We start from the raw sequence: 27752 nt of genomic DNA, 5'->3' as shown, positions 1-27752 counted from the left end.
AGGGTTTTGGTATTCATTAAAGCATGCATGGATCTATCAAGGCGACTTTATTCTTAATCGGACCGGATATTCAAATATTCTAAGAATTCATAGTACACACCACACACCCTAGCTCATTTATTCATAGAGACTAGGGTGCATGTAGGTGCCAAGGTACCAAGATGATATTGATCATAAAGAATCATGAAGGGAGCACACAGGGTATATCATCGTTTATATCCAATCCCCAATGCAAATTAAACGAGCCAAAAAAAAAAAAAAAACCAAACCACCTCACAGTCGCGCCCTCTCCCACCACTCCTTCTGCAAGAGCATCTCGCCCTCAGAGCGCCAAGCAGCCTGTCGCTGCATACGAGCATCAATCTCCTCATCTGCGACCTCGCACGCCTTATCCAAAGGAATCTCCCGCTCAGTCCGCAACTTGAATTCCACAAACGTCAAGCAACCCGAAGCCGAGACGCGAGCGGCAACCGCATCGCGACAGAACCCCGCGAGGCCCTGAAAGAAGCGGCGGCCGGCGGGCGTAGCGATCATGAGCAGCCCGTGGCAGTGCGGCATGCCCTCGAACTGCTCGGCGACGACGGGCACCCCGGCCTGGTGCATGCGCCGCGCCAGCGCGGCGCCCTCGTCCGCGAGGCCCTCCTCGCCGGTCGAGATGAAGACCGGCGGCGCATCTTTCCAGAGGTCGGCGGGCGCGGCTAACGGCGAGGCGAGTGGGTGCAGGGCTGTGACGGCGTGCGTGTACATGCCCACGCGCGGCGGCGAGACTGGCCAGATGCCGTCGGGCGGGAAGGGGAGCGACGGCACTGGCATTGTTGTCGCGTTATCTTCGTCGGTGCTGGCCTGGGTCGACAGGTCCATGTAGTCGAGGTGTGCGTTGCGGACTATTGATGGCAGCGAGTGTGTCTGGTCGCACCACGGTGAAATACCGGCTACGCCGGCTGGCAGCTCGACTGGTACGTCGGTGCCGTGGAATCGGATGGTTCGTGAGCTGCGCCGCAGGGTCAGCAGCGTCTGTAATAGTACGAGCGAGAGGTTCCCGCCCGCCGAGTCGCCGGCTATGACGATCTTGTTGGCTGGCACGGGCTTGTGTAGCGCGCCCGGCGGCGGGTGAATTAGCGAGAGATAGGCTGTCAGGGCGTCGACCAGCGCCGCCGGGAATGGGTTCTGTGGTGCTAGACGGTACCGAACCGAGAGGACAGGCGCGCCGGTCAAGCGCGAGAGGTGTGCGACAGGGACGCGATGCGTGCATGGGTCCATGACACTAGAGAGTCACGGTTAGCAATGTACCAAACCAGCTTGATCAAACCCCTCTTTTTCCTCCGAAGGAACTCACAAGTATGCACCGCCATGGAAATAGAGGACCGTCATATCAGACGGCGCTTCACTACGCAGCCGGCGGTATTTCTCTTCCTCTGTTAGATCCGGCTGCGGCTTGCGCTTGCCCACGCCACGGCGGTGGCCCGTCCATTCAGCCTCGACGACCGCGATATCGGGGATATCGTAGGTCTCGCCGCCAACTTTGAGATCGTCGATGGCGCGCAGGACGGCCTCACGCACGTCGACCTCGGGTTGCGACAGCGTCACCTTGGACACCCACATGGGCCCCTTGATGCCGGGGTCGCGCATGCTGTTCTTCTGGGTCTTTTCGAGCGGCAGCTCAAATGTAACGAAGGAGCGAATGACCGCGACCGTCAATTCGGTGCGCAGGTCCTGTTTCCCTGACGCGGGGGACATGCCGATGCCATGCAAGAAGATCGTCTTGAGGATCATGGGGATCCGCAATAGCATCGCCTTCAAGAGGCTGATCGAGTGTTTGACTGAGCGCATGGTGAAACACAGGGAGAGTGGCTGGGAGCAGAGTCCCAGAGAAGATGTGTAGTCGCTCGCAATGAGTGAATAGGTGAGTGCTGGAGGTGGACTATATATCGTCAAACAGGATTTGGTGGCGTTCAAGTGCCGAGGTCCATCCATACCGTGGACCCGCTAGGAGGATCTCCCCTCAGATCTTCTATGCTCTTGAGTATTATAGCGGTTTTGACAGAATGGAGATCGTTTTTCATCAATATATCTGTTTATGTATTTTATGTATTTATAAAGAGCGTTGCTGGGGAGGAATATGTTCAGCATCTTCGGTCCTTCGTATACCTCGCGCATGAAACCAAACACCCGAATTGAACCACCCAAAACGCCATGCACCTATAAACAAATGCAATCAGATCAGAACGGCGGTTGGGATTCCCTCGATTGCTCTACGTCAACCGTCTGTTCGGTCTCCGGGCGATCACCCGCCACGCTCGCCTCGGACCCGCGACGAGGATTCAACTCTTTTTGATAAACAGACTGTTCGTCATCCTTGAGACCCGACCCCGAGGGATCCCTCCGAATGAGGAAGTGCTGCACACGAGCATCGTTCGAAGCCATCTGGTTCACAGCCTCTTGGCGACGACCAACCAGGAAACGCGTCGACTCCTCATTGACCTCGCGCAGCCGCTGCTCGAAGCCAGTATTCAGCTGGCCAATCCATGACGCCTGCACGGCGCCCCCGAATAGCGCCAGAAGAATCACGAGCCGTGTGAAGGTGCGGTGGTCGACGACGTGCCGCTGCTGCCCTTGGTGGCGGTTATGCCAGCGCTCCCAGTCCTCCCACGTCGCATTCGCATAGATCGTCGGTCCGTACGGACCCCATTCGGCTGTGGCTTCGGCGGCCGTGTTGTACCGTGTCGGTGTGTAGCTCCACCCCGCACCGGACCGATCGTAGGCGGCTCGTTTGTTGGGATCCGAAAGAATCTCGTGCGCGGCCACCACGATTCGGTAGCGTTGCAGTCGCACTTCTGAGGTCAGTTCTCGGCACAACGGGTGGTCGTGGGAGGGGCGGTCCGGGTGGTAGATCTTGACGAGTTCATAGTATCGGCTCTTCGAGTACGGGGCACCGCGGTGTATGTTGAAGACATCGTAGGGGCTGAATGATGGGGTAGTGGGCCATGAATAATCGTGATTGTAGGTATCTGATGCAGTGGCATAGCTCCTACTGCCACGAGGTGCTTGCAGTCCTTGACCTGGGGATGCGGGCAAACGAGGTGGCGGAACGGTGGCTGACGGACTCAGGAGCTGGAAGCCTCCGCAGCAAAGAATATTGGCTTTCTTAAGCATGGCCGCATGGTTTTTTGTAGAGAGCACGGCCTGAATCCCGGTGCTCTCCTCATGGATTGACTGGTGGAGAGTTGAGCTTCTCCCCTCACTACGATGGGGCCGGCTTCGGAGGAGTCACGTGTGTCGGAGCTTGCCAAATCTCCAGTTCAACTTCACTTCCGCTTCTTCCTTGCTCTTCTCTGCTGGCATTTTGTCATAAAAAAAATGGCCGGTTCTCAGGACGATTATCGTGACCGCAGGCGGCGCTCAGCATCTGGTTCCCGCGACCGAAACCGAGACCGGCGACGAGACGACGATCGCCGCAGCTCTCGTCGAGACAGTCCTCGACGACGAAGTTCCCGCAGCCCCTCTGGGAGGGCTAGTGTTAGAGAGGAGCGTGGCAGGCATCAACGTCAGCGTCGAGAGCACTCGACAAGCTCAGTAGACGAAGACCGCCGGAGACACAGACACCGCAGCCATCGACACCGCGATGGGCGCGATCACGACCGATCGTCACGGAAACGCCGAAGTCCACGACCTCGATCTCGCTCTCGACGGCGGTCGCGCAGTCCACCACGAGCATTACAACGAAAAGGCCCGCTGCCCTCGCAATCCGACGCGTTTAACGCCACGGAAGTGACGCAGTCCTCGGATGCACCGGCGCCAGAAAAACAAAAGCCCAATTTTAATGCGACAGGACGACTTGCGGCCGAGAGCAACTCGGTCCAGGTGGGAGGCGGTGAAACTATTGTCTTGAAATACCACGAGCCTCCGGAGGCTCGCAAGCCGCCCCCTAAGGAACCCTGGCGAATGTACGTGTTCAAGGGCGAGGAGCTATTAGAGGTGGTAGAGCTGGGCGAACGCAGCTGCTGGCTGATCGGCCGTGAGCGCCAGGTGGTAGATTTCCCACTCGATCATCCCAGCTGCTCGAAGCAGCATGCTGCGCTGCAGTTTCGATTCGTTGAGAAACGCAACGAATTCGGTGACCGCATTGGCAAGGTCAAGCCCTATCTCATTGACTTGGAGAGCGCGAATGGGTCTAGTGTCAATGGGGAGCCCGCGCCGGCTGGCCGCTACATGGAGATCATGGATAAGGACGTGCTCCGGTTTGGACTAAGCACTCGGGAATACGTCTTGATGCTGCCTCCCAGCTGAGTTGTGCGTTCCTTCCGTAATAGCAGATGGTGGATCCAGTGAATGATATAAATAAGGGATGAAAAACAACGCCCGGCGGTCATATTACAATTTTTTTCTAAAGAAAATAATATACACGGCCCGCACCTACCAGGGCATCAGATCCAAGCCCAAGAAATTCCTGGTGTCGATGAAAAGTTCAGCCCAGCTGCGTCCGCTTCGCTTCTCTGGCCTTCTCGGTCATTTCCCCCATAGCAGCCTGTGTCTTCCCTTTAACCTCACCCGCCGCCTGCTCTGCCTTTCCCTTACCCTGACCGGCATACTCGGCAGCTTCACCCTTCATATACTCGGACTTGGTCTTGGCCTCCTGCGTCGTGGCACCGATGGCGTCTTTGATCTTGTCGCGGGCTTTTTCTGCAGGAATTGTACATATTAGCATCACCGTTGTGTTATGATCCGACGATCCCTTGTTTTTTTTCCTTCTTCTTTTGCAGCATCGAGTAATTGATCTACCTACCACCCTTGTCGAGACCCTTGACGGCGGCATCAGACACAGTCCGGTCCGCCTTCTTGAGGGTATCCCTGGTTGTCTCGATGGGTCCTTTGTGGAGTCTGGCAGTGCCCGAGATGGATCGAACGGCCAGGATACTCGGACAGAACGGCGTCGCCACTCGGGGTTTCATCGCAGGGACTACGCGTGCAACGAACATGATGTTGAGCCTGGTGTTCAAGTGAGTGTAATCGATATAGCTTGGTTGAAAATATGTAGCGAGTCTTTTGTTCAAGGTAGAAATCTTGTCGAGAGGAATTTGCCTCTTTGGTATTTTATAGTCTCCATCCGACATCGACGTCATCGGCATCGCCTTTGTTACGTCGAGTGACGGTCAGCTCCCGTAAACCACCCATGGTTTGCTGGGGGTTGACAGCTGGCTGTATGTAGATTGGTGCGATATGCCCGAGTTTTGAGGTCATGACTCGAAGGATTCTCTTATTACCGGAATTGGGTGGGTCTTGCGAAATAAGCGATGTAGATGACGAGGGTCTGATTGGTATCCAAGTGGGTCGCGGTGGATCTTGGGGCGGCCAGTTTATGCTTCTTTCTCTCTAAATGATTTCTACAGTATCGACATTGGGGATTAGACCAGAGAGGGCATTCAACTACAAGATGTCTATAACTCTAGCCCTTTCCTACCTCGGTATGTGGACTGGATGTATACTCGTGAGCACGTAACGAGCATTTCGAAGAGCAAAACACCCGAGTGGAAGACTGGACAATCTCATAGACTTTCTCTCATACATTTCATCATGCACTATATCATAAGAGGGTATTGATCGGGGCGCTACAGGATTTCCGCTACTGGCACTACATTTTCTTATGTAATATCTATTTTGACTTATGTCAGATTTTGCAGTGCCCATAGCGGAAAACCTACAGTGCCCCGATCAATACCCTCATAAGATCATAAAATCATACACTGACTTCAGCTCGTTCACACTGCCGGAATGGCCCCCATGAGCAGATCCATTATTATTGTATTAGCCGGCCTTGCGGCTCATGCCTCCCTGATAACTGACAGAAGAAAAGATTTGACGAGTAATGAAAATGTTCCAGAAAGAAAAATTCCGAACTAATTAACCTATAATGGTAATCGTAATAATAAAAGGGGGGTTCTCTCTACCTCCCCAGTTGTGTGCTCGGCCGTTCTTTTCTCTTCCTGACAACCAGGGAATTGTCAATCATGCGGTGCGGCATCTTTGCCCAGCCATGTCTCCTGGTGTTTTTGCTGCTGTGTCTCTCCGGGGCCATTGCAGACACCTCTGAGAAGCCCTATCTCATTCGAACCAAATCATCCACCCCCGTCTCGACCTTTGACGCCTTCATTCAAGAACTGGATGAAGGCCAAGGAAAGCCAGAAATCTTCCCCGATGGCGAGTACCAGAGCTACCAGACCAACCTCACGGAATCACAGGCCGAGGAAATTCGCCAGAAAGATTTTATCCTCTTGGTCTTCCCCGCAGGGATCGCTAATGAGGTAAAGCCGCGAGACCCACAACAGGGGGCTGTGAATGATACATCCGAGGCACCAAGCGAAGGATCCCGTTTGGAGCGACGACAAAGACACACTCCCAGGCAATTGCAATTCGTCTCGTGGAACGGGCTTGGGGAAGCCCCGGATGATTTACGCTATCGACGAGACTCCAGTGACGGTGCGGGGGTGCCGATCTTTGTGATTGACAGCGGCTTTAATATACATCATCCGGTACGTATACTTGGTTCGAATATGTTTTGCTCGCACAGGGGGTTGGCTGACAACAGAGTCGATACAAAACAGGAGCTTGCCCGGCATGGCCGACGAGTGTTTCCCTGGGCGGTCCCTGAAACCGCGATGCCGTCTCAAATGAGAATTGGGGGAAGAATCTGGGATCGTCTTCCGCAGCAGTTTGACACTGACTATGAGGGCCATGGCACAAAAATGGCCGCTCTGGCGGCAGGCACCACGCTGGGAGCGGCTCGGTTTGCGGATCTGCACTTGATCAAAGCCTCAGTGGATTATGACTACCAGGGGAACCGTGGAACTCGCCAGGCCAGAACCTCCTACGAGACATGGCGCCTAGTCTTTCGCTATATCGTCCATGTCTTGCGGGCACAGGCCCAAAATGCAAGAATGAACGGATTCACTCTGAAAGCGATTGTCTCGATCTCGGGAGGTAAGCTTGGAGAAACTCCTGCTGGCTTTCCGGCCAAAAAGACTGAGAGTCCGTTTTCTTTACTTTATAGACCGCGACCGCGTCGACGATGATGAGCAAACAGACCGTGCTTACTGGAGCTTGTTCCAGGACTTTGCGGCTGACCTGAATGAATATGGTGTTCCTCTGGTGGTTGCCGCTGGCAATGATGGCTTGGAAGGGAGAACCCTGGATGATTCATTCTTGACTGCTTTATCCAGGCCCGGCAACAACATTATTCCTATTGGTGGCGTGCAAGCGGATGGAACACTGTGGATTCAAACGACGCCCGATGGGAGGAGATCGAGGATTTCTGCCTATACCGTGTGTACGGATCTCGATACTCTGGACGATCATGGCCGCTACATCTCGCACTATGATAGTGGCACGAGTCCTGCCGCGGCAATTACGGTATGTCATAAATTCTAGTCCCTTCCCCCTTTCCCCCTCTCTTCTAACAAACTAAATGTGGATAGTCGGGCATGCTGGCAACATGGCTGAGTATTGATCTCTGCAATGTCCCCCCTGTCTTCCAAGATGTGGTCGGACGCATCTTCGACCGCTACGGCAATCCCAATGCTGTGGGCATTAAAAATCAATTGGAGAGGGTCTCTTACCAGAAAAACCACCGGAAGGTGCCCCGAGGCACCCCCAGGCTCCCTTACGAACTGCCACTCCGAGTAAACTCCATATACAACTGGGCTCGGGGACGACCAGTTACGGGATAAAAGATCGATTTTCAACAAAGATTTGCATGAATGATTATAATAGACTTTTAGATTAGACCGTTTTGTGTATTCTAGGGGTGCTCTGCGCTCACATACGTCTTCTCTTTGCGTTTGGAATTTTATACCTACCATAGATTCAGAGCGGATCTTGATTGAGGATGAAGTAATTCAAGCTGCGACCAGGCAGCAATGCTTTCAATTTTAATGTGATATGAATACCTCGAAAAGTGTTTCGAAGGATACTGTGTCGAACCTCGTGATATCTTGGGTATCAAACCCAATGGACTACGCTTGTTCATAAGCTATGACCAGTTTTCAGGCCTTCTTCTTTTTACTCTCAATTAATCCTCTTTGTATATGGTTCTTAGGTTCAATAACAGATAATTTCAAAGCCGCCCCACCAAGCCAGCCAAGCCATTCTTATGCAGTAACCCTATAGCCTGACACCGAGGTCTCCTGCAATTTGGCTGCGACAACAGTGTCTCTTGCAGTATGACACGGGACTAAGGGTGATCTCAACTCAGCGCTGAGGCTGCGCTCCCAATACTACAGTACCGCCATATATCCTGACGACCAACTGAGGACGAGCAGGCTGAAATTCTGTCCACTATGCGATTCTTCGACGCCTCAGCTGAGCATATTCCTCCTCTCTCTTCTAACGTGAATTCAGCCATCCCACGGTTTAAAGCCAGCGCAAACAATCTCTTCTCTGCCACTGAATCTGAGGTCATTCATCTTCCTTCAAACCCATCTCTACTCTTCATACAGCCTCACTTACTGAGCTCATCAAGAAAAGAAGCTATCCATCAGTTTCACGTGGTTCATACCATCACGGTCAGGGCTTCTAGCCCTACCAGCGTTGTTATTACCCAGCTCTGCTTTACTGACAATATGCCGACAGAACTATCACCTCCATCCGAGCCTTCGAAATGCCAAACAAAGCCACATCCTCAAGCAAAACCGACAAGCCACAAGATGCAAAATGGGGTATCAAAGGAGTGGTCAAAACTCTGCAACAGCTCTATAATTCGGCAGAGAGCGCCAAGAACAAGATCTTGCGTGATTTGGACGAGACTGTCAGGAGAGGCTTGCAAGAGGAGAAGAAGAATAAGAAGAAGGAAAAGGAAAATGAGCAGTCTTCAAAGAAGACGTAGTGGGTTGACAGGACATGCTGGGCTCAACTCAGCCTGAGTCTGGCTTTCAAGCTTGTGTGCTGTAACTCCACTTACTGCCTGTACAAAGAATATGATATGATCCCCCCGGATACTTCTTAGCGGTGGTTTCTTTCCAGGGAGAAATACTTGATATTTGCTGATTGAAGATTGTCGAGATTCTGGATAGACTAGAAGACTCCTGGAGTACCAAGTCGCCTTCAAGTTCATGAAGAATGCGATATGCCACTCGTCATCAATAAAGACATTAAGGTGGAGATCCTCGAAGGCAAATACAAAGAGGCGAGACCAAACGACTTGAAATTCTAGTTGTGTAGCTATGTTTATTGTGTATCAGATTTGAGCTGTCTAGTTAGGGTTTGCCTTTCCTAGCTCGGCGCAGGCAGACCCACAGGAAGCTGCAAGAACCACCGAAGCCACAGTTCAAACTAAAGAAACAAATCCCGATCTATACAATACCAGGCTGACCCAAGCACCTAAGATGGGTCTTGATAGTGATTATTTATTGTCTTGTCTCTTCCCTATTCCGTCCTCGCGCGAGCCGCCTCTCCAAATAATCCACACAATTATGGGCCCTAGCCAACGAGAAAAAGACCGAAATATACAGTAACTCGTGATTTTGTTGGCTGACAATTTCTGCAGCTGCATCTCGACCAGACCAGATCATGTGATTGTCAATCATTGACTTGCTTTGTCTTTTTCTCTTTAACACGATTGCTCCTGATTTCTGAAGGTTCATATAGCCCTCTCGTTCTCTTTCTCCCTCTAAATTGCTTACAGACTACACCTCTCGCTGTCTATCAACAGTAGCATTCCTGTCAACTCGATCAGATTGAGGAACTCCCTGCGTTTCTTGTGACCCCTCTTCTATTTACGACCTTCGCTCGAACGAATCGCCTCGTCACCAGAACCAGCCAATAGCCAATCTTTTGCATTTGAAGATATGGAGTCCCAAATGTGTTACGACGATGTCGCATGGTAACAATCTGACAATGTGTCCGACAATTGGTTGCTTCAGTTTCTTGATATCGATGTCAAGAAACCGGTTGCGAAATTCATCTGAAGCATGACTCTGGAGATGACCCCGAGTTTACAATTCTTTAAAGGGGGTCTTTCAATATCACCTTACAAATGAAATACACATACAGCGCGACCAATATTCGCTTCTCACAGCCTGGCGCCATTCTTTTTCCTGAGGAGAAAGTCAAGAATGAAGTTGCTGTCATGCGATACCTCTCCGACCAGACGTCAATCCCGGTTCCATTTATTCTTCACTGTGGTACAAGAGAGGATAGCCCCCTCCGCCTGAGCCCTTTCATTATGATGAGCCACATTGAACATACAACAACTATGTATGATGCTCTTAATATACCCGGATGTCCTAATCAGCAGCGGGGATTTCTTGACACAAATATTGATGAACATCAACTTGGGATGCTATATACACAACTAGCCAAGGTCATGCTTGATCTTTGAATCAGGTGGATGATTTCTCTTGGGAAGTGGTCAGCCGCCCATTATCGATGAATATGAATGAGCTTGTGCGTTTAGGGACACGGCCTCGATCAAAGCTCCCGTCTCTAGATGGTACGTTCACGACGGCATCTTTATACATTGAGGCCCTAGCACAGCTCAATATCCAACATTTACTCTACCAGAGGAATGATGCGGTCCAATCTGCAGATGACTGTCGCCGGAAGTTTGTGGCTAGACAGCTGTTTCACAAGCTTGCTAGAGACAAGAAATTGTCTCTTCTATCTAATGAGCATGGTCCATTCAAGCTGTGGTGCGACGACTTCCGGCCAGTTAATGCTCTTCTCAATGAATACCTACATATTGCCGGTGTGGTGGATTGGGAGTTCACCTATGCTGCACCAGTGGAGTTCCCACACGCGCCGCCCTGGTGGCTTTTTATCGAGAAACCCGAGTTCTGGTCTGCGGGGATCGAAGACTGGACCCGAGTATTCGATCGTCGCCTCAAGACATTCCTCACTGCAATGAGACATTGTGAAGATATAGCCGCTCAGCAAGGCCCACCCCGGCTCTCGGATCAGATGCAGCAGAGCTGGGAGAGTGGAGATTTCTGGGTGGCGTATGCAATTCTGCACAGCTTTGCGTTTGACTCGATCTATTGGCAGAAGATTGACCGGCGGTTTTTCGGGCAAACGGAGACGGACGATCCTAGCGAGGCATGGAAAGAGCGATTGGTCTTGTTGAATGACACCCAAAGGAGTGAGATGGAACAGCTGGTGGTGAGGAAGCTTGGAGAGGTGGGATCCGGACGAGTATACTGAAGCATTTCGCCAGGAATTGAATAGAAGGGAAAAGCACAGGAGAAATAGACTCGCGAGACTGAAAACTGAATTGGTACATGATAAGATCTCCTACAAAGGTGGTGATCTAGATAAGATCTCCGTGCTCCGGCTAACGAGTGAGACCAATGGGAAACAACGCCAGAACTGGCTTCTGCTGCTATATCCCTGTAGCAGTGAATGTGATAACTTCAAAAAAAAGTCAGTGTATTATCAGAAGTTTGTACCAACACCGGAGCATAAACGCAGGCAAGTATCTTTTTAGATCTATAATAATGAAGCACATAGCCCGTTTTGGTGGGGGTGACCCCGATTTTGTTGACTTTTTTTCTATTTTTTTTTCTATTTTTTTTTCTATTTTTTTTTCTATTTTTTTTCGCTTGTCTAAGTATATCACATTACAAGAACATGCCATCATTCACATAAGACAGTAAAGTAAGAAGGGGAAAAAAGAACTGAGCAGATGCGGAATCCCAACATCCAAAAGAGGGTCTATACAAGGGAACGCCTCAAAAAGAAGAAGTAGAAAGCCGCCCACCATCCCTATTGATGATAGAAGAACCCAACTAGAACCAGTCCAGATCGGGGATCTTTTCAAGGGATGACGGCAATGCTATCGGAACCACCGGGCCACTTCTTCAGGTTGACATTGCAGCGCTTCTGAGTCCACAGCTGGCCACCAGACAGGAACGCATGGCAGTCGGACTTCAGACCAACCGGGAGAGTGTACTGCACCCAGGCCCCAGTATCACCGTTGGGGTTGTACTTGAGATAGAGCGCGCCAGCAACGTAGGAGCCACCGCTGTTGTCAGCCCACTCGGGCTTGTTGTCATCCTGGTAGGCCAGCGAGACGAAGCCGTGGGCGCCGATAGTGGACCAGACGAAGGTGCTGCTGTTGGGGCGGTCTGTTTTGGAGCATCAGTATAAAGTGTTCTTTTAATCTGATGGTATATACCTCAGATGCCTTAAATGAACAAGGGGAGGTGGGGGGGACATACCCATCTCGCATTCGTCCTTCTGCGGGTTATAGTGTCCAACCCGGGCGGACGTCGCGTTCAGGAACTTGGTGTGCACCTCGACCTTGCAGGGGATGGGTCCCTGTCCCTGGTGGTTGGTATCCTTGAAGAGACGCACGTATTCAGTGTGCGGCTTCAGCGGCGGGCCCGAGGGCTGCGTCGTGGGCGAGTGCTTTATCGTAGTCGCCGGTTGCCAGTTGCGCACGCTCGACGAGGTGCCGGAGGGAGGAAGGGCGGCGGCGAGGCCGCTCAGAGCGCACAGAAGAGTAACACCGGAGAGCTTCATTGTCGAAATGGCCTTGGATCTCTTTTGTTGGATCAAGGGAAAAGGTCCGGACAAGAAAAATATACACAAGTTCAAATGTATTAAACTTGGTAAAAAAAAGACAGGAATGGAAAAGAGAGAGCCCATCATCGCCCTTTCAGCCCTTTATAGTAGTGTTATGGGGGAGTTGGAATAGCCCCCATCAGTCATGGCCCACTTTTGCTGCCATGGCCCCATTGTTCCTTTCGTGGCCCCTGGATTGATGGGGCAATTGAGATATTTGGGTCGCATTTTTATTATTAGAATCTGTCGCTTGCAGTAGAGGCTGATTTGTTGTTGGGGAATGGGTTATACTTAGTACGATATTCACTTTGCTATATCATCGGACAGAGGTCGGGGGTGGTGCCTCAGATCATGATATTGCAGGTGTGGCTTTAAAAATCCAGTATTCTATACAACTTGCAGGGACTATTCCCTTCTTCACAATCCTGAAGCTAAAGCTGAGGGTGAAAAAACGAGGCTGAATGTCGAGTCAGCACTATGTATGTCCCATCTGATTGCGATCGACAAGACAGACATCCGCTTTGACCTGCTGTGCTATTATTATCGGCCAAGAATAACAATGGAATAACCCACCCCATGATCCTTTTGCTAATCGTTTCCCCAGCTTGTCGCCCCAGGATTCTTGGGGTAGTTTTAAGGTCGGGGATGACCGGTACACATCACCAAGACTTCACTTCTACCTATAGGTAGATTACTCGGAATTGCAAAAGTAAACATTAACCCCAATGATAACAAGAGAGTACTTGTTTAATTAATAAAGCCCTAATGCTTCTTCTTTTCTAGCGGTATATGTAGATGCAATGGTTTTCCAAGTCTCCGGGTATCCGACGCTCTCAAACCCTAATGCAACCATCCACAAGGCCAGCGCCAGAGTCGCAACTCATACATGCAATGCAAAACACGTCACAACGTCAAGAAACAAGAGAAAAAGAGAAAAAAAAAAAAAAAAAAAAGACAGGGAAAAAAGGGAAACAATTCGTACAACGGTCTAAAGCCGCACGCCCAGACCTTCATAATTCGGCCGCGGAGGCGAGCTGCTTCTCCGCGCACGCATTCCGTACACCTCCAGCGCCGGAGCAGGTGCATACAACTGTTCTCGATCCTGAATCAGAGGCCCCGACAAGTTCGGATGATATAGTTGGTATGTCGGGACATGGCGCGGGGTTTGAAGCCGACCGGCTTCCTGCAGGCGCTGGCGCGCATCTCGGACGTCGACGCGGTGTCCGCCGAAATGCAGGAGCCGAGCGGGCTCGATCTGCGGATCCCAGCCCGGGTCCGCAGTCTTGAGGCGCTCGTCCACCGAGCCCAGTCGTGGGTGCGCTGGTGCTGGCACGGGGTAGACGACATCGGATTGCAGAGCGCTGCCGACCAGAGGCACCTCTGTGGTCCAGCTGCCGGCACCAGAGAGCGCTTGTTGTTGGGGAATGATTGGTGGTATATTGGCGGCGACTTCGCTGGACAACTGGAAGCTTGGGACTGGCGAGAACCGGGGCGGGTAGCGGACTGGTTCGGTTGCCCAGGACTGGTGTGAGTAGCCGGATGACCCCCGACTCAGTGCTTCAGCTGAGGGACGCTCTGGGGCGTGCACGACAGGTACTTCGGTTGGGGCTGAAGAGAGAGGTAATGCACCTGGCATGATTGCGGAAGGATGTGCGATGGGGGCAAGTCGAGGAACCACAGGAACACTAGGACCAGATGTTCTTTCTGTCGGTCTTCCGCGACGCGGTATAGTAATCGCAATGTCTTCCTCGTATGGCAATGGTGGCGGATATGGGAGAAGTGAAGGGGTGCTTGCGGACAGATCTCGCACAGGGTCAAGCGGACCGGCGAGCGATGTCCGGCGAGACCCAGGCGCAGTATGTAGATCCATCCCGTTCAACGGGTGTCCAAAGAGATCCTGCCCGGGCTCGCTATAGGTTGATCGCGTTAAGGGTTCCGCCATGAGTTCGTGAGATGTCAGCTCATGAGACAGCGGAGATGTAAATGCATGACTCCCTTGACTGTCCAACGACTCGACGGAAGCCTTCATTTGCAAACCAGAAGCTAGACTAGGTCCTCTGGAAATGGGCATCGACGCTGGGCGTCTCAGGGGAGCGTCCGCCTCCAGCATACGTCGAGCAGCCACACTGGCATAGGTGGGTATATTCTCTTTGCTTACCGGCGCAGGGCTTGGAGTAGGCTTCACGGGTTCAGCGGGCGGCTGGGTGTTGCTGGATCGACGAACAGCTGCAAGCGCTTTTTCGGCTGCCGAAGCCAATACCGATGAACTTTCCCCTTCACCTACAGACGTGCGACTCGAAGAGCCTCTCCCCTCGATATTAGATATTTTGACTAGCGGGGCAGCGGGTTTGCCTCTAAACCGACGAGGACCCCTATGCCGCCTTCTCGGGTACCTTTCTCTCCCTGATTTTGCCTTGGAGTGTCGATCAACCACTTGCCAGTCCTGGTCATCTGATGGGGGAGGTGGAGTGCTTGGAGATGCAGGCGATGGGTTGGGCTTCTCGGTAGTCTGGCTCATCTGCGAGAGTGCTGGAGAAATTCGAACAGGACCGTTAGTCTCCGTGTCCGAGTCATACCCGCCTTCCGATTCATAGCCCGCTTTCCGGAAGATAGACGGAGGAAAGAGGTCCAATTTAAAGCGCGGAGGGGGCGTGGCCATTTCCTCGGGAGATTCTGCTCGGGGCGATCCCAGATCATTCCACGTCCAGGTGGACCGACGCGATGGTCCCTCATCTGCCGACGAGTCCGGGATTGACGACGAGGAACTACTCGACCGATCGAAGACAGATCTTTGGTTCCGGACAGACTCCTGCGAGGAACTGGGGGAGAGCCGGTCGATTTCGCTGCTCATACTCTTCATTAACTGCCGCAAGGTCTCTCGTGCCTCCCGGAGGACCAACGGGTGCGCCATAATTGTGGGCTTCTTGGGGAATAGCTCCGCAAGCCGGGAGGCATGGGTTTCAAATTCCCGGTAGTCTCGGACGAGACCGCAGTCCTGGTAGTGAGCCATCTTCTCCTTGGCATTTTCGTATGATGTGCACAAGAACCGGGTGGTGACAATCAACCAGGAGTCATAGAATCCAAGGTCATGTTTGTTCCTAGCCTCCTTGTATTCTTCATCCTTGATCCGGAGTTCATCTCGGCAGAATCCCTGGACTACGCTGTGGATTTTGACCACATCAACGGCCGAGTTGCCACGGTAGATGGAAAAGAAGCCTTCTTGACTGCTTTCAGTCAGTGATTCCGAGAGTTCTGGGACAGGAGACTTGTCTTCGCCATCGGAATGGTGCACGGTAGTATTCATCGGAACAATAGGGTCGGCATCCGAGGTCCGCTCAACCAGCCCATGATGAATAAGAGTCCCCAGGGTGGTATCAAGATCCGCATCCTCTCCCGTTTGAGCACTGGTCAGGATCTCCGCGTTCTCGGCAGACATCGCTGAGCGGCCGAAATTGAGAAGACCCACAGGGACTTGGTGTCCCAGGAACGAGAGAAGGTTGATGAGGTTTAATGCCTGGTAATGCTGCATGCGATAGAGGTCATTCATGATGCTCAGGAACGGCTCCGCAAGCTTCTTATCAGTCAACTGGTATTTCACCCGATATTTCTCGATTGGCTTGCCCGTCGCGTTGAGGCGATGGCCAATAGCATGAATCGCCAGTGGTAGACAATCGTAGTGCTCGACCAGCTCCATAGCCCGAAGAGCCTGCTCCGGAGTGGGGTTTTTGATGCCAAGGTCTTTGTAAAGAAGCTGGCAGGCGTCTTTGGCATGTAGTCGAGGGATCAGGAGGCAATACGGCTCATAGAGCCGCTGCTTTTTGCGCAAGGTCGTATCGATTGAGGTGTAGATGATACTGCAACGCTTGTTCCAGGGCAGAAAATGTCGAAACTCATTTAGCTGATCGTCGTGGTTAAAAGTGATCCCATCAAAGATCAGGAGCCATTCATGTCGCGTCTGGAGCCAATTACGGACAGCGTTTACATACGTCCGGGATTCCTGATATTCGCGGTCTGCGGCCTGTTTGCGGTCAATCAGCATGGCCGCCTGGGCAATCTCCCAGAAGCATTTGTAGGCCGATTCGCGGGATTTGGCATCAATCCAAAATATTCCTCCAGTGTAGCTCTCGCGCTGCTTAAAGACATACTCCCGCGCCAGATGGGTCTTGCCGGAGCCTGGAACACCAGAGATCAGAACAGCCATAGTTCGGTCTGGTCGTGCTTTGGCTTTGAAGAGGCGGTGGTGCAGCACCTCTAGTTCCTTCTTCATCCCATAAAAGGTCGCGTTCGGATGAAAGCCCGGGGGTGCAACGAGCAGAGGCAGTTCCTTAGGGGGCTCGTGGGCGAATGGGAGATGGCCACTGTTGCTGAGCTCTGATGCTGGAGAATTTTGACCATCTGTGGCAGGGCCAGGCGGCAAAGTAAGTACGGAGTGGCCTATGAGGGGAAAGTCAGCAAGTTGCCTGACCATGGAGACGGTGATGCTCAATGAAAAGTGGAATATCAGCTAAATTGACAGACATAAGATGGGAGCCACCCTGAAGTCGAGCACAGCAAGTTAAGATACAATAACAGAATGCGCGATTTTTTGCATCGAAGAATGTTTTCAGACAGAACAATGAAAATAATCAGGAAAGACCTTTGGTTCGGTATCGATGTTGGAATCAACGAAAATCATAGACAAGCGTGAGACATCGTAGCCCAAGCAAAAATCATTCAATGGGCATTCGGCAAAACATCAGGCAGGAGGCTCCTCGATCTCATAGTCCTTCAACGTAACCAAGTCTTGCGGGGCAGGGAGATAGTGTGAGGCCCTACCGGTCAAATCAGGCATGCTTCGACCCGACTCCTCTACTCTTCCTGCAAGGGTCAGTATATGCCGAGGGATTCAGTAGTGAGCAATGTCCAGCATACCGTCATAGAGCTCTCTGGCCCTGGCTTTCTTTTCCAGGGTGCGAGCTTTCTTCTCCTCCACCCAGCGATCCGCAACGACGGTGGGCGCCTGGCGCGAATATCGAAGAATAGCTTCCGCGACCACCTCGTAGCCTGGGGCATTTTCGTCCTCGAACTTGCACATGTGGCTGTGGTCCGCCTCTATCCCCATCCGCTCCACGCCATCCATGTAGGGTGCCGCCGAGGCTTCGTCGACAATGATCTCGCGCGTACCTCGCACATCGGTGGACCGCGTCTCATGGAAGAAGTAGATATGGAATCGGCTCATGATATTGGCAAACAAGCTGTTGATATGCTGCAAGGTCTCGTTATTGGTCCGAAGCGCCTTGACTAGCTGCGGCGACGCCTCCATCACCTTCTTGGGAAGGACTGCGCTACAGATGTTGTGCAGCAGCAAGCCCCATTTGGCGATGTCGGATCCATTATGCGGCGTGCCGAGGAAAAGGATGCCAAAGGTTGACACGTATATGGATCGCAGATGCTCGGTTTTCTCGCTGGAGACGTTGTAGCAGTAGATCAGGGCCCGTTTGACGACCAGCCCTCCCAGCGAATGACAAACAAAGATAATCGGACGATCGGAGCAATCTCGCAACTAAATCAAAACCCATGTGTTAGTGCGCAAATCTTCGGTGGGCAGGACAGAAGGAAAACACAACATACATTGCGGTTGGCGGCGAGATTCGACGCCAGGGTTTCGGCATGACTGACTATCGAATCGCGCGACGTGCCATCGGTGAACGCGGTCACATTGGCGTTGTACCCGTATGTGAGGATGCGCGGGCGCTGGGACGCCAGAATATCGGGGAGCAGGTCGACGGGCCAGAAACAGCCCGACTTGCTGGTCCACGAGTCGTGCGGGTGGCCGTTGAGGCCGTGAACGAGGACGATGTCGACTTTGGGCTCGTCGCGGGGAACGTAGACCTGTGTCAGGCCAAAAGCCTTGATAGGGTGGTCGGACATGTCGTACACCAAACAAGAGCTGTGTTCAAATCAAGGACCGACGGCCATTGTTTTTCGACGTATTTCAACAAAATTGTGAGGAAGATGGGGTGGAGAGGGAGAATGAGAGACAATGAGAGGATTGGAAGACCAGTCGAGGAAAAGTGGGCTTTATAAGCCCCCTCCCCCATCGCAGGTGACTGTTCCCCTGACCCGGGTCATCTGCACCCGGGGGAGACTCAATCCACGGGGAGATCGACAGCGGGCCGTAGGGGGAGGGTTGCAGATACCCCCGATCTGCAGAGCATTATGTGGCGTCACATCTCGCACAGCCCTGCAGGTATGAATCAGCATCATAATAATAGAAAACAATCCAGCCCTGGGACCTCAAGAGAATACAGGCGCCTAGAGTGACTCATAATGTCGCTGTGGAAGGACCTACCTAGGAGGTGAAGAAGTTTAGTGGGGCCATGATAGACCTGGGGGGAGGGGGGAGAGGTCACCACCCCAAATACCCTAATCCGGTAATGTTAGAAGTATTCCGCGGTTTGAAGAGATCGTTTCAAAGTAAGAAAATAGCCCTAAAAAAAGAGTTCCTACAGCAGTCACTGGGATAGTCAAGGTCAATCCAAAATAATCCAAAATAAACAAATAAAGTAAACAAAGATGTGGGTAAGGGCGTTCCATGGTTCTGGTCTGTCAACCGGCCTTAAAAGGCTGAATTGCTCTGGCAAAGTCGGGATACTCTGAGAAAAGATCTAAAGTGACTCATTTGGACAAGAGATGCCATCTAGAATTGAACTCCCATGGAACTAAAAATAAACCCCTGGTAGGACTCCCACTCAACAGGCCTCCATGGTATACTTCCATGGCTTACGTAGATGCATATGCAATGGATTAGAAATTCCCAGTCTTCAGTCATCCTGGTATAGTTTTGAATGTACACCTAATCCCGAAGGATCCTTTCTTTCTTACTTTCTTTTTTTCATGGCATACTAAAAGATCTGTCCTCATCTACCTCCCCCGGAACGCAGGCTTCCGCTTTTCCGCAAAGGCGCGCAACGCCTCGTACCGATCATCTGTCTCGACGACCCCGGCATAGGCGTCATTCTCAGCCACCTCACCCAGTGCGAACCCCTGCACAGCCCGCAGAGCCTGTCTGATGGCAATGGGCCCGCCCTCGCAGATATCCAGCGCCAGTTTAATACTTTCGCGTAGAACCTTCTCGCGCGCCACGCCCTCTTGGGCTGCTTCTTCCGGAAGCACCTCGACCAGGCGGTCGCAGAGCCCAATGAAGTAGGACTCTGGGCCCGACACCCGACGGCCGGTCAGGATGAGGTCTCGCGCGCGCGGCACCCCGATCAACCCGGGCAGACGGTACGTGCCGCCGGCACCTGGGATGATGGCGAGCCGGGTTTCGGGGAGTCCGACTACGCTGGACGAGCCGAACACGCGCAGGTGGGTGCATAGCGCGAGTTCCAGGCCGCCACCGAGGGCCATGGACGAGATTCCGGAGATTGTGGGGATTTGGAGGGCGGCGAGGTCTTTAAAGGTGCCGCGGAGCTTCTCGAGGAATGCTTCTGTCCTGTGAGGATGACGTCGAGGGTTAGATACTGCACCCAAAGATCTGGGGTTGTGTCGTTGGAAAGAAACAAAAGTATCTCACTCGGCCTGGCTCATATTGGCTCGTTCCTTGAGATCTGCGCCTGCGCAGAATGCTGCATCCACATTGCTTGCCACCACCAAAGCTCTGGTAGGCCCATTACCCCCTTCCGCGGCAATGTCATTTACCTGCTTAGAGAGGGTTTCGAGCAGGTGACGCGAGATCGCATTGCGGGCCTGGGGGCGATTCATTTGTAGCACGCGTACATGCCCGGATCCCGGCGCCGGGATCTGCTGGGTTTTTATGACGTCGTCATCGCTCGTACTGAACCGCGCCACGAACACCCGGGAACCTGCGGTCGGTCGAAGGTGGGCGAGGGGAGGGGCAAGGCGGACGAGGCGGGGGGACATGGTCGTTGCCATGATGTAGGGCAATTCAATCGACAACTCCACCAAAAATGAAAAGGCAATACTACAATATTCAGCAAGAAAGGGGTGTGTTGAGGAGAGGAAAAGAGTTAAGTGACGCGGTCCAAATTGCTCGGAGCTCGGGGTGTGGGGAAAGCTCTCCGACGATTACCGAGAGAAAGCAAAGACCGTCTGGGGGGTATCATGTACATGGTAAATCTAGAAATACACTATGCTACAGTCATTGCTGGTACTCCTCCACCTCTGCATCGCTTGGCCATTCCCACGGGGTCCGACTGACGAGGTCGTATGCCTCCTGGATGGACCCCGACGGTACCCGAGCGCCATCGACGGAGCGTCGCTGCAGTCGCTCCAGGAACACCCGGATCGCCACCAGGGTCCGTCGCATCAGCCTTTCGCCGTTCAAATGTTCTTCGGCGGTTTCTTGTAACTGAGCAGCTGACTGGCTCATCCAGTGCAACAAATGCATAAGTCCGTCATCGTCTCCCACAGTTCCCAGAGCTCGAACAAATGCGTGGAGCATAGCAGGTGATGGGGCATGAAGAAGGGTGGGTACACAGATTGCTGAATCGGTCGCATCGTCCACCGTGAAAATACTTCGCTCCGCTAGCCCCGAAGTTCTTGAGGCCGGGAGAACCAGGTGATCGAATTGGCCTTTCAGGACGTGAAGCGCCGTCCGAACCATCGCGTCGAAGTGATCATCCCCGTCGGTCTTCATCACTGGATTGTGAGAAGTCGCTCTTTGCAAAATCCGAACGCTCTCTGCGACAGCTTCAGGGTGCTTGATCGCAGCCTCTATGGCTTTGGTGAAGGCCACACAGAGGGTACAAAACCCTCCATGCCGAGTTCCACATCATGCTCTCTCATCCAACTTAACACTTGAAGAATTTCGTGCCATATGATTATGCGCTGGAAGCTTCGGTTCCGTTGCCGATATGGTTTGCTGAGCCGTTCACGAGTCAAGGCGGAGAGAATATGAGTCCAGGCCGGAGTGCAGGCTGGACGCAACCGGGTCAACTGAATCGCATGCCAGAGGGCTCTTGGGTGCTGAGTCCCTGATTCTTCTTCACCAAGGGCAAACAGCGTTGTTTTGGGGCCGTTCAGTGCCCTGTCAGCCATGATGACTGGAAAGCGATCGGTTGTGAGAGTATCTCTGGCCGTGGCAGTCGATCCGCTAAGTCCGGAATGCACGCACAGGAATCTGATGAACGAAGCAAAAACAAAATCGGGCAGCGCCAGCAAAGGTGCGATATTCGGGGTTTCGTATTCGTGTGGTTGACTCCACACCGTCGACAAAAGTGTGACTTGGTCTTCTGTCAAGTCACTACATCGAAGATAATGCAATCCCGCTTGAAGAGACGGCGCTGATTGGAACAGCAAGGCTAGGAACCTTCGAGATGGCCGAAACCCCTTTGAGAGCATCTGCTCCAGAAATTCCTCTAATGTCGGCGGTTCCGTATGAACATAGATCAAATCGCGCGCAGAAGCTGGCTCGGGATGAACTTCAGGACTGTCGCCTGGTAGAGCATGACTTGTCCGGTCAAATCCGCTCTGAATTGCCTTTCTGCGGTATATCAACTTCTCTGCCATAGCAGCGTAGATGGCACCCTTGGGCGGAAGGTTGTGGTCTTGGTAAGACAAGAAGCAAGCCCAAGCCTCGCGCACCGTTCGTGTCGCGCGAATCCGCGCAACCCAAATTGTGTAATTATTGGGATCGTGCCTGCGTGCAAAAGACACATATTGCGGCCGACGCACCAATGTTCTCGTCTGCACTGTCGGGCTGCGATCTGTGTCCCATCCTGCCAAGATAGCAGATATCTCCTCCCAGACCTGGTGGGAGTAGCCAGCCTCCCTCATCTGTGAAAGCACATGCATAGCCCGACTGACCATTCCCTCATTGCCACGTTGAGCATCAATGCCCAGTTTTGCTTCCTTCCAGGGTGGCCACGACGGCGCCTTGAGTTCGGCAGATTGACGCTCATCAGCGGTCTTCTTGTGAGCTAGCTGAATAGCCACAACCGCTCGATAGCCTTTGCGCGTAACCGGGAGGACCGGTTGATAGGCAGCCATGGCTCGGAGGAGCTCAAATTGAGCTTGTTGCTGGATCGACGTCGAACGAAATGGTGCAATATTGGTTGGTAGTGACAATAACCAAAGGCAACTGTTGAACTTCTCAGTTCTGAATCGATCAGCTCGCTGTGCCCTCAGAACTGTTGCAGACTTGTCCGTATTCGGGGTCGTCAAGAAACGCGCAAAGGCGCGCGCAATGGTGAGGAGTGCGCGAGGCCACACTAGTCGGGCATGACGAATCAAACGAACAACAAAAGTCATACCCGTGGTTGGGTCAATTTTCGGGTGGAAGTTCTCGGGGATGGGGTCTATACGAATCCTATCACCTCCCACAAGGCTTGTGACAGCTGGTAGAGACTTCCCGCTTATGAGATGGAGGGAATAAATGAGAAGCAGTCGAAATGTGTGCGCGCTCAGTCTTTGTTGCTTCAGGAGAAAAAGTGGAATAAAAGGAGGAACACCGGGTGCGTCGGTGCCATGTTGGGCTCTGTAATCTGCCTCCAGCATGAACAATCGCAAGGTAGCTTGGTGGGAATTTTGGCTCTTCAAGACCCACGCCCATGCTGCCACGTCTGCGACCTCGTAGCCCCGTATCTTCAAGTAGTTGTAGTTGTCTGGTCTGAAAACTTCATTCAATGCAATATCCAAGCCATCGGCGTGATTGGTGTTGCCTGTGTGCGAGAGACATGAATCGACAAGTCGTAGGTACTCCCCAAGAATGGTTTGTAGGCAAAGTCGCCCCGGTCGACCTGCTGTTGACCGTGGACCTTGCTGTCTTGAAAGCAAGAGCTTCGAAGCAGGTCGATCCAAGTTAACAAATGATGGATCAACAACTCGAGTCAGTTGATCGTTATTTCCGAGAGGGTGTCCGGTATTTCGAAGTGCCTTCGAGAGGTACTCTGTCGGGGTAGGTCTTGGCTTGTTCTCATCAACTGCTCGAGGAAGCTCTGTCGTGTTTCTTAACGGGTATTGGTCCCTAAACTCTTGCGTCCACGATGTACACGAGTCTCCAGACAAAACTCCATGACAATTGAAATTCTTTTCATCGTCGTCTCGCTCAGGATTTAGGGTGGTGGCAGGGAAGCCGGGAGAACTGATACAAGCTGCGAACTGAAACGGACGTCGAGTGCCTGGTGTCGCATTCCGCGAGCCACCCCATCGGTTTCTGGACACCTTGATATCACGATAAAAGGGCAACTAAGCACCAGTGTATTCTTATTAGCCCATTGCATAACACCACATGTAAAAACTCATACCTTGAGCCAGTGACAACTCCTGAGTAGGTGTGTTGCTCTCAACGACGATACCCCCGAAAGGTTTCGGGCATGATTGAAAACCGATGACATCCATGAAGGTAGTCATGGGAAATTGTCCCACACTCGGATTCTGTCAGTATCCCGGTTTGCGCTCGGCGATGCAGCAGTCAAGTCACCCGTTGCCAAAAACAAAAAAAGCGACAGATGGTTGTCACGTGATAGATCGTCACCTGCGGTTTTCGGGAAAGCGCGCATTCTGCGAGTCCCAACTGCTCTCCTCGTCTGCTGCGAGCAAAACAGGCCTCGCTGTGCCCGGTGTTCTTTGGTGAATTGTTCCTTTGATTGATTGATTATATTGTCTACGCGGACAATACCAGGCCCCCTTTATTCACTCCCCTATTGTGGGGTGGCGTCTATTCACCCCCGTGTTTTGTCCCCTCGCTATTCGCGATTCTCATCCTTTTCAGACTCGGTGCTCGGACTCGCATCCAGATTTATTCGAGTTCCGATACGTCGTTGATCAAACGTCTCCCTCAACACTGCTTCAAGACCCCTGGCCTTGAAATCGCGTCTTCAAAATTTACTCGAATTTTGTGATTCGTAGGCGCCGCCCATCCGCATTGGAGGGAGTCGCGTCAGAAAGTTCCGCGATACTACAACTATGAGCGCCGACGAAGTCGGAGACACAGCTTCGATGTCTACCACCAACGGCGAACCCCACCCTAATTCGGGTGCAATTGCGACGCCCGGTAAAAGAAAGCGCTCGGGCCAGGACGAGAAATCGGGACCAGACTCGAGTTTCTCCGCGTCGCAGGACAAGAACTATCTTCACGAGACTCTCCGAAGCCTGGTTGAGCTCCTTCTCAAGTAAGCTTACTCCTTGATGCGGCTCCTGTCACCGGATTATTGACATTAGCAGGCATGACACCGAACTCCAGCTCCTCTCGTGCCCCTTCCCAACGTCGGCAGCTAAGCCTCGAACCAAACGCGCAAAGGTTTCGGGAGACCAGGAGACTTGCAACATCCAAACCCGGGTCGATGCGAGTCACTACAGCACTCTGCAGGAATTTCTGTCCGATATTGAAAAGGCGTCTGCTGCGGTGATTGAGCGCAACCAGAACCAGGCAAATGGCACCAGAGCTGACGGAGCGCCTCTGACTGAGGTTGTTAACCGTATCGCTGCCTTCAAGAAGCACATGAACAGCCTAGTCGGTCAATCCTTTATCAATCAGACCGACGTCAAGGCGGAGTCACCGGATGATGACGGAGAGGAGCTATCGCAATCAACAGCCATGCATGTGGACGCTCGAGAGGACAAGCAGGCCTTGACTCTCTTTGGGAATCCTTCAAATCCACAACAGTTGTTTTCTAGTCTCCAAAAATCGGTCAAGGTGCCGCTCCAGTCCTCCGACTCGGAGGCACAACACTTTGTCGAAGTGCAGGAGGAACTGCGAGAAACTGCATTGCCCAATGGTATCACGACCACCAAGATTGTTCCCTATAATTTGGAAGCCGCTTCCAAATCACTCAAGAGAACTTTCGGTGAGGTATTTGCTCCACGGCCAGGATTGCCGCAGCTGGAGCCTCCCCGGAGACGAAGCAATCGAAGTACCTCGGCCTGGATCGATCCCTTGGAAACCATCTCAGACACCACGGCGTTTCTGGGCGACCGCAACAACTATTGCCTTGCACCACTTCCCTCAACTGAATGGCTGCAATACGGTGGAGTCACGTCGTCGCCATCATATTGGAGTCGTGTAGAAAAACACCATGCAGAAGGGGATGTCCAGCCAAGGCATGGGGATCCAGCACTCTGGACTCGCCCTGACCACTCTCTTCTGCAGGGTGTCTTCTCGTCATTTGCCCCCTCTTTCGATAGCTCTGGGGCTGTTGTGCAGCTCGATTCGAAGGATCTTGTGTGGTGGGGACGACGAGGCGCGAAACGCCTGCGCACTCTGCTATCCATCCCATATGAGCAAGATGTCGAAATTGAGACCCCAACGGTGCAGCCAGGTAGTATTGGTGAACTTGACGAAAGCACTCTGGAAGAGATGGTCCGATCATTCAACCCTGATGACTTCGCCGAGAACTTTCATCAATCCGGTACAACAGCCACAAATGACCCAGAATCCAAAGATGTTGAAGAGATGCTGAGCGATATTTCTGAGTTGCTCAATACCCTCAGTTCCTTCCAGAGGATTCGCAACCTCGGTCAGCCCGCTCATAACGGCCAGCATTCCGAGCCCAAAGAAACCCCAGCGCCAGACTTTGGCAGTCCCAGCTCACCATCTGACGCAGAGGTGGGTATTTATGACACCCTGAAGTCAAGTCTGGCTGCGCTCATCAGCAATCTCCCGCCTTATGCGGTTGCCAAGTTGGACGGCGACCAGCTGGCAGATTTGAACATCAGTCAAAAGATTTTGGTTGAAAACCCAGATTACAGTGGCACGATGGAAAGAGATGATTATACATTGCACCAGGAACGAGCTGCGGCAATGGTCGCAGCAGCCAATGTCGCAAACCGTACCTCGACCCCATCAGCACCGCGACCCGGAAATTACCAAGGCTCTCAATCCGCCTACAACCAACGTGCATATGCTTCGAATGCGCGGATTCCGCAGCCCCAGGGTGCATTCCAGGTTCCACCGCAGCACGGGCGGCAATCCTCAGCAGGCGCCTATACTCAAGCTTATCCCGGGTATCGTCCGCCGAACACGCCAGTTCAACGGCCTGGCTTTCCCTCCCAGTATTCGCAGGTGAACCCGCAATACAGTCAAGCCAACAATGTCCCTCAGTACCAACGTCCCACTCCCAACGGTTATACGCCCTATTCAGCGCAACCATCTGCCCAGGCTTCACCACAGCCCTACACGCCACGACCTGGACAACTAGGGTCAAACAACGCTGCAACCCAGGGTCGCACGCCCTATGCGAGCACGGGCTCATCTCAGCGATACCAATTCTCAAACCAGACCCCATCACAGGGCACGCTCCCAAATTCGGCTGCTGCCGCGACATATGCTCGCAGTGCCGCTGAGCAGGCTGCATTGATGGATCGCAACAAGGCGCAGTTGGCGGCTCATCAAAGTCGACAGAGCCCCTCGACGCCACAACCGCAGGGTCTTGAGGCTAGCGCCTCGCAAGAAGGCAGTCTCACTCCGGGGAAACAGAACGGGACGCCTGTCCCATCATAGTTCCTGGTGCTTTTGATGCTTCTTTGGATTGAAAATCGCAGAGCAGATTGCGTGTTTCCGCGACCAATTCGTTGTGCCACCAGTTTCTACTTCTTTTCCCTTCTCAACGACTTCACCTTCCCGACGTCTCTTTGTTTCCTCTTCTCGATACTGTGTTCTTAGTGATATCTTATTTGACTTTGGGTTTCGGTTAATTTTTTTCTGGTGTCTACTCGAAAATAACTCAGCGATTGGCGTGGATAGTTTCTCCAAGACGGTTCGGGGCTGGGTGGTCCAAGCTACCGCTGCGATAGCAGTCTACATGCTTTCTTTGTCTTTCTGTTTTTCTGTTTTGCCGGTTCTAGACGAAGATTTCTTTTGCTCTTATTGCAATTCAATCGAGGTGGATGGGTCCAATGGTTTGCAACAAGCCGTGATCCCGGAATCAAATCACATCTACATTATTAAATGGTACACAGTTCAATGACTTCCTCCAATTGTAAGAACCTCCCAAAAACACCGCACGGTTCTTTCCCGGCCGCTATATCCTGCCCTTTGCCCAATACCAGTATAGTTCCTTGGTGTCATTGCCAGGACCGCAACCGCGATCTATCAGGCGATGTTCCGAGTAAAAAAAAAAAAAAAAAAAAAGGCCTTCTCTTCCTTGGTCTTATCCCGGGGCGCCCTTTGTGACTTCTTTTTGTTTGAATTTTGGTTGATTTTCTGTTTATTTGAGAGATTAATGTCATGCTCTCGCATGTAGCCCATGTAATTAAGAAAACTC

General features: G+C 52.4%; 12 protein-coding genes across 12 annotated transcripts; 5 read left to right on the top strand and 7 right to left on the bottom strand.

Annotated features, from left to right (window-relative positions):
• Positions 1 to 273: 273 nt before the first annotated feature.
• On the bottom strand, positions 274 to 1830 carry NUU61_004763 (alpha/beta hydrolase; the record flags this gene model as incomplete). Its single annotated transcript, XM_056655345.1, has 2 exons — positions 274 to 1264; positions 1337 to 1830. 2 exons carry the CDS (start codon positions 1828 to 1830, stop codon positions 274 to 276), a joined length of 1485 nt encoding a protein of 494 aa, XP_056510958.1.
• A 390-nt stretch (positions 1831 to 2220) lies between these two features.
• Positions 2221 to 3153, bottom strand: NUU61_004762 (J domain-containing protein; the record flags this gene model as incomplete). The annotated part of the gene is made up of 1 exon (XM_056655344.1): positions 2221 to 3153. One exon carries the CDS (start codon positions 3151 to 3153, stop codon positions 2221 to 2223), a length of 933 nt encoding a protein of 310 aa, XP_056510957.1.
• A 204-nt stretch (positions 3154 to 3357) lies between these two features.
• NUU61_004761 (putative FHA domain protein SNIP1) lies at positions 3358 to 4287 on the top strand (the record flags this gene model as incomplete). The annotated part of the gene is made up of 1 exon (XM_056655343.1): positions 3358 to 4287. The coding sequence occupies one exon, from the start codon at positions 3358 to 3360 to the stop codon at positions 4285 to 4287; it is 930 nt and encodes a 309-aa protein (XP_056510956.1).
• Positions 4288 to 4465: 178 nt separating this feature from the next.
• NUU61_004760 (uncharacterized protein) lies at positions 4466 to 4976 on the bottom strand (the record flags this gene model as incomplete). The annotated part of the gene is made up of 2 exons (XM_056655342.1): positions 4466 to 4680; positions 4784 to 4976. 2 exons carry the CDS (start codon positions 4974 to 4976, stop codon positions 4466 to 4468), a joined length of 408 nt encoding a protein of 135 aa, XP_056510955.1.
• Positions 4977 to 6005: 1029 nt separating this feature from the next.
• On the top strand, positions 6006 to 7721 carry NUU61_004759 (S8/S53 family peptidase; the record flags this gene model as incomplete). The annotated part of the gene is made up of 4 exons (XM_056655341.1): positions 6006 to 6527; positions 6600 to 6975; positions 7046 to 7404; positions 7470 to 7721. 4 exons carry the CDS (start codon positions 6006 to 6008, stop codon positions 7719 to 7721), a joined length of 1509 nt encoding a protein of 502 aa, XP_056510954.1.
• Positions 7722 to 8650: 929 nt separating this feature from the next.
• On the top strand, positions 8651 to 8875 carry NUU61_004758 (uncharacterized protein; the record flags this gene model as incomplete). The annotated part of the gene is made up of 1 exon (XM_056655340.1): positions 8651 to 8875. The coding sequence occupies one exon, from the start codon at positions 8651 to 8653 to the stop codon at positions 8873 to 8875; it is 225 nt and encodes a 74-aa protein (XP_056510953.1).
• A 1541-nt stretch (positions 8876 to 10416) lies between these two features.
• On the top strand, positions 10417 to 11187 carry NUU61_004757 (uncharacterized protein; the record flags this gene model as incomplete). The annotated part of the gene is made up of 1 exon (XM_056655339.1): positions 10417 to 11187. The coding sequence occupies one exon, from the start codon at positions 10417 to 10419 to the stop codon at positions 11185 to 11187; it is 771 nt and encodes a 256-aa protein (XP_056510952.1).
• A 612-nt stretch (positions 11188 to 11799) lies between these two features.
• On the bottom strand, positions 11800 to 12507 carry NUU61_004756 (uncharacterized protein; the record flags this gene model as incomplete). Its single annotated transcript, XM_056655338.1, has 2 exons — positions 11800 to 12110; positions 12204 to 12507. The coding sequence occupies 2 exons, from the start codon at positions 12505 to 12507 to the stop codon at positions 11800 to 11802; spliced, it is 615 nt and encodes a 204-aa protein (XP_056510951.1).
• Positions 12508 to 13537: 1030 nt separating this feature from the next.
• NUU61_004755 (uncharacterized protein) lies at positions 13538 to 18459 on the bottom strand (the record flags this gene model as incomplete). Its single annotated transcript, XM_056655337.1, has 4 exons — positions 13538 to 16983; positions 17365 to 17406; positions 17461 to 18091; positions 18160 to 18459. 4 exons carry the CDS (start codon positions 18457 to 18459, stop codon positions 13538 to 13540), a joined length of 4419 nt encoding a protein of 1472 aa, XP_056510950.1.
• A 993-nt stretch (positions 18460 to 19452) lies between these two features.
• On the bottom strand, positions 19453 to 20463 carry NUU61_004754 (putative mitochondrial methylglutaconyl-CoA hydratase (Auh); the record flags this gene model as incomplete). The annotated part of the gene is made up of 2 exons (XM_056655336.1): positions 19453 to 20023; positions 20105 to 20463. 2 exons carry the CDS (start codon positions 20461 to 20463, stop codon positions 19453 to 19455), a joined length of 930 nt encoding a protein of 309 aa, XP_056510949.1.
• A 226-nt stretch (positions 20464 to 20689) lies between these two features.
• On the bottom strand, positions 20690 to 23736 carry NUU61_004753 (uncharacterized protein; the record flags this gene model as incomplete). The annotated part of the gene is made up of 2 exons (XM_056655335.1): positions 20690 to 21262; positions 21289 to 23736. The coding sequence occupies 2 exons, from the start codon at positions 23734 to 23736 to the stop codon at positions 20690 to 20692; spliced, it is 3021 nt and encodes a 1006-aa protein (XP_056510948.1).
• Positions 23737 to 24456: 720 nt separating this feature from the next.
• On the top strand, positions 24457 to 26989 carry NUU61_004752 (uncharacterized protein; the record flags this gene model as incomplete). The annotated part of the gene is made up of 2 exons (XM_056655334.1): positions 24457 to 24662; positions 24715 to 26989. The coding sequence occupies 2 exons, from the start codon at positions 24457 to 24459 to the stop codon at positions 26987 to 26989; spliced, it is 2481 nt and encodes an 826-aa protein (XP_056510947.1).
• Between the last annotated feature and the right edge of the window lie 763 nt (positions 26990 to 27752).

Source organism: Penicillium alfredii (genome assembly GCF_028826965.1).
Source record: "Penicillium alfredii strain IBT 34128 chromosome Unknown utg000007l_segment0_segment0, whole genome shotgun sequence".
NCBI classification, from domain to species: domain Eukaryota; kingdom Fungi; phylum Ascomycota; class Eurotiomycetes; order Eurotiales; family Aspergillaceae; genus Penicillium; species Penicillium alfredii.
Note: the sequence above shows the minus strand (reverse complement) of the source record. Positions and strands in the feature narration are given on the sequence as shown.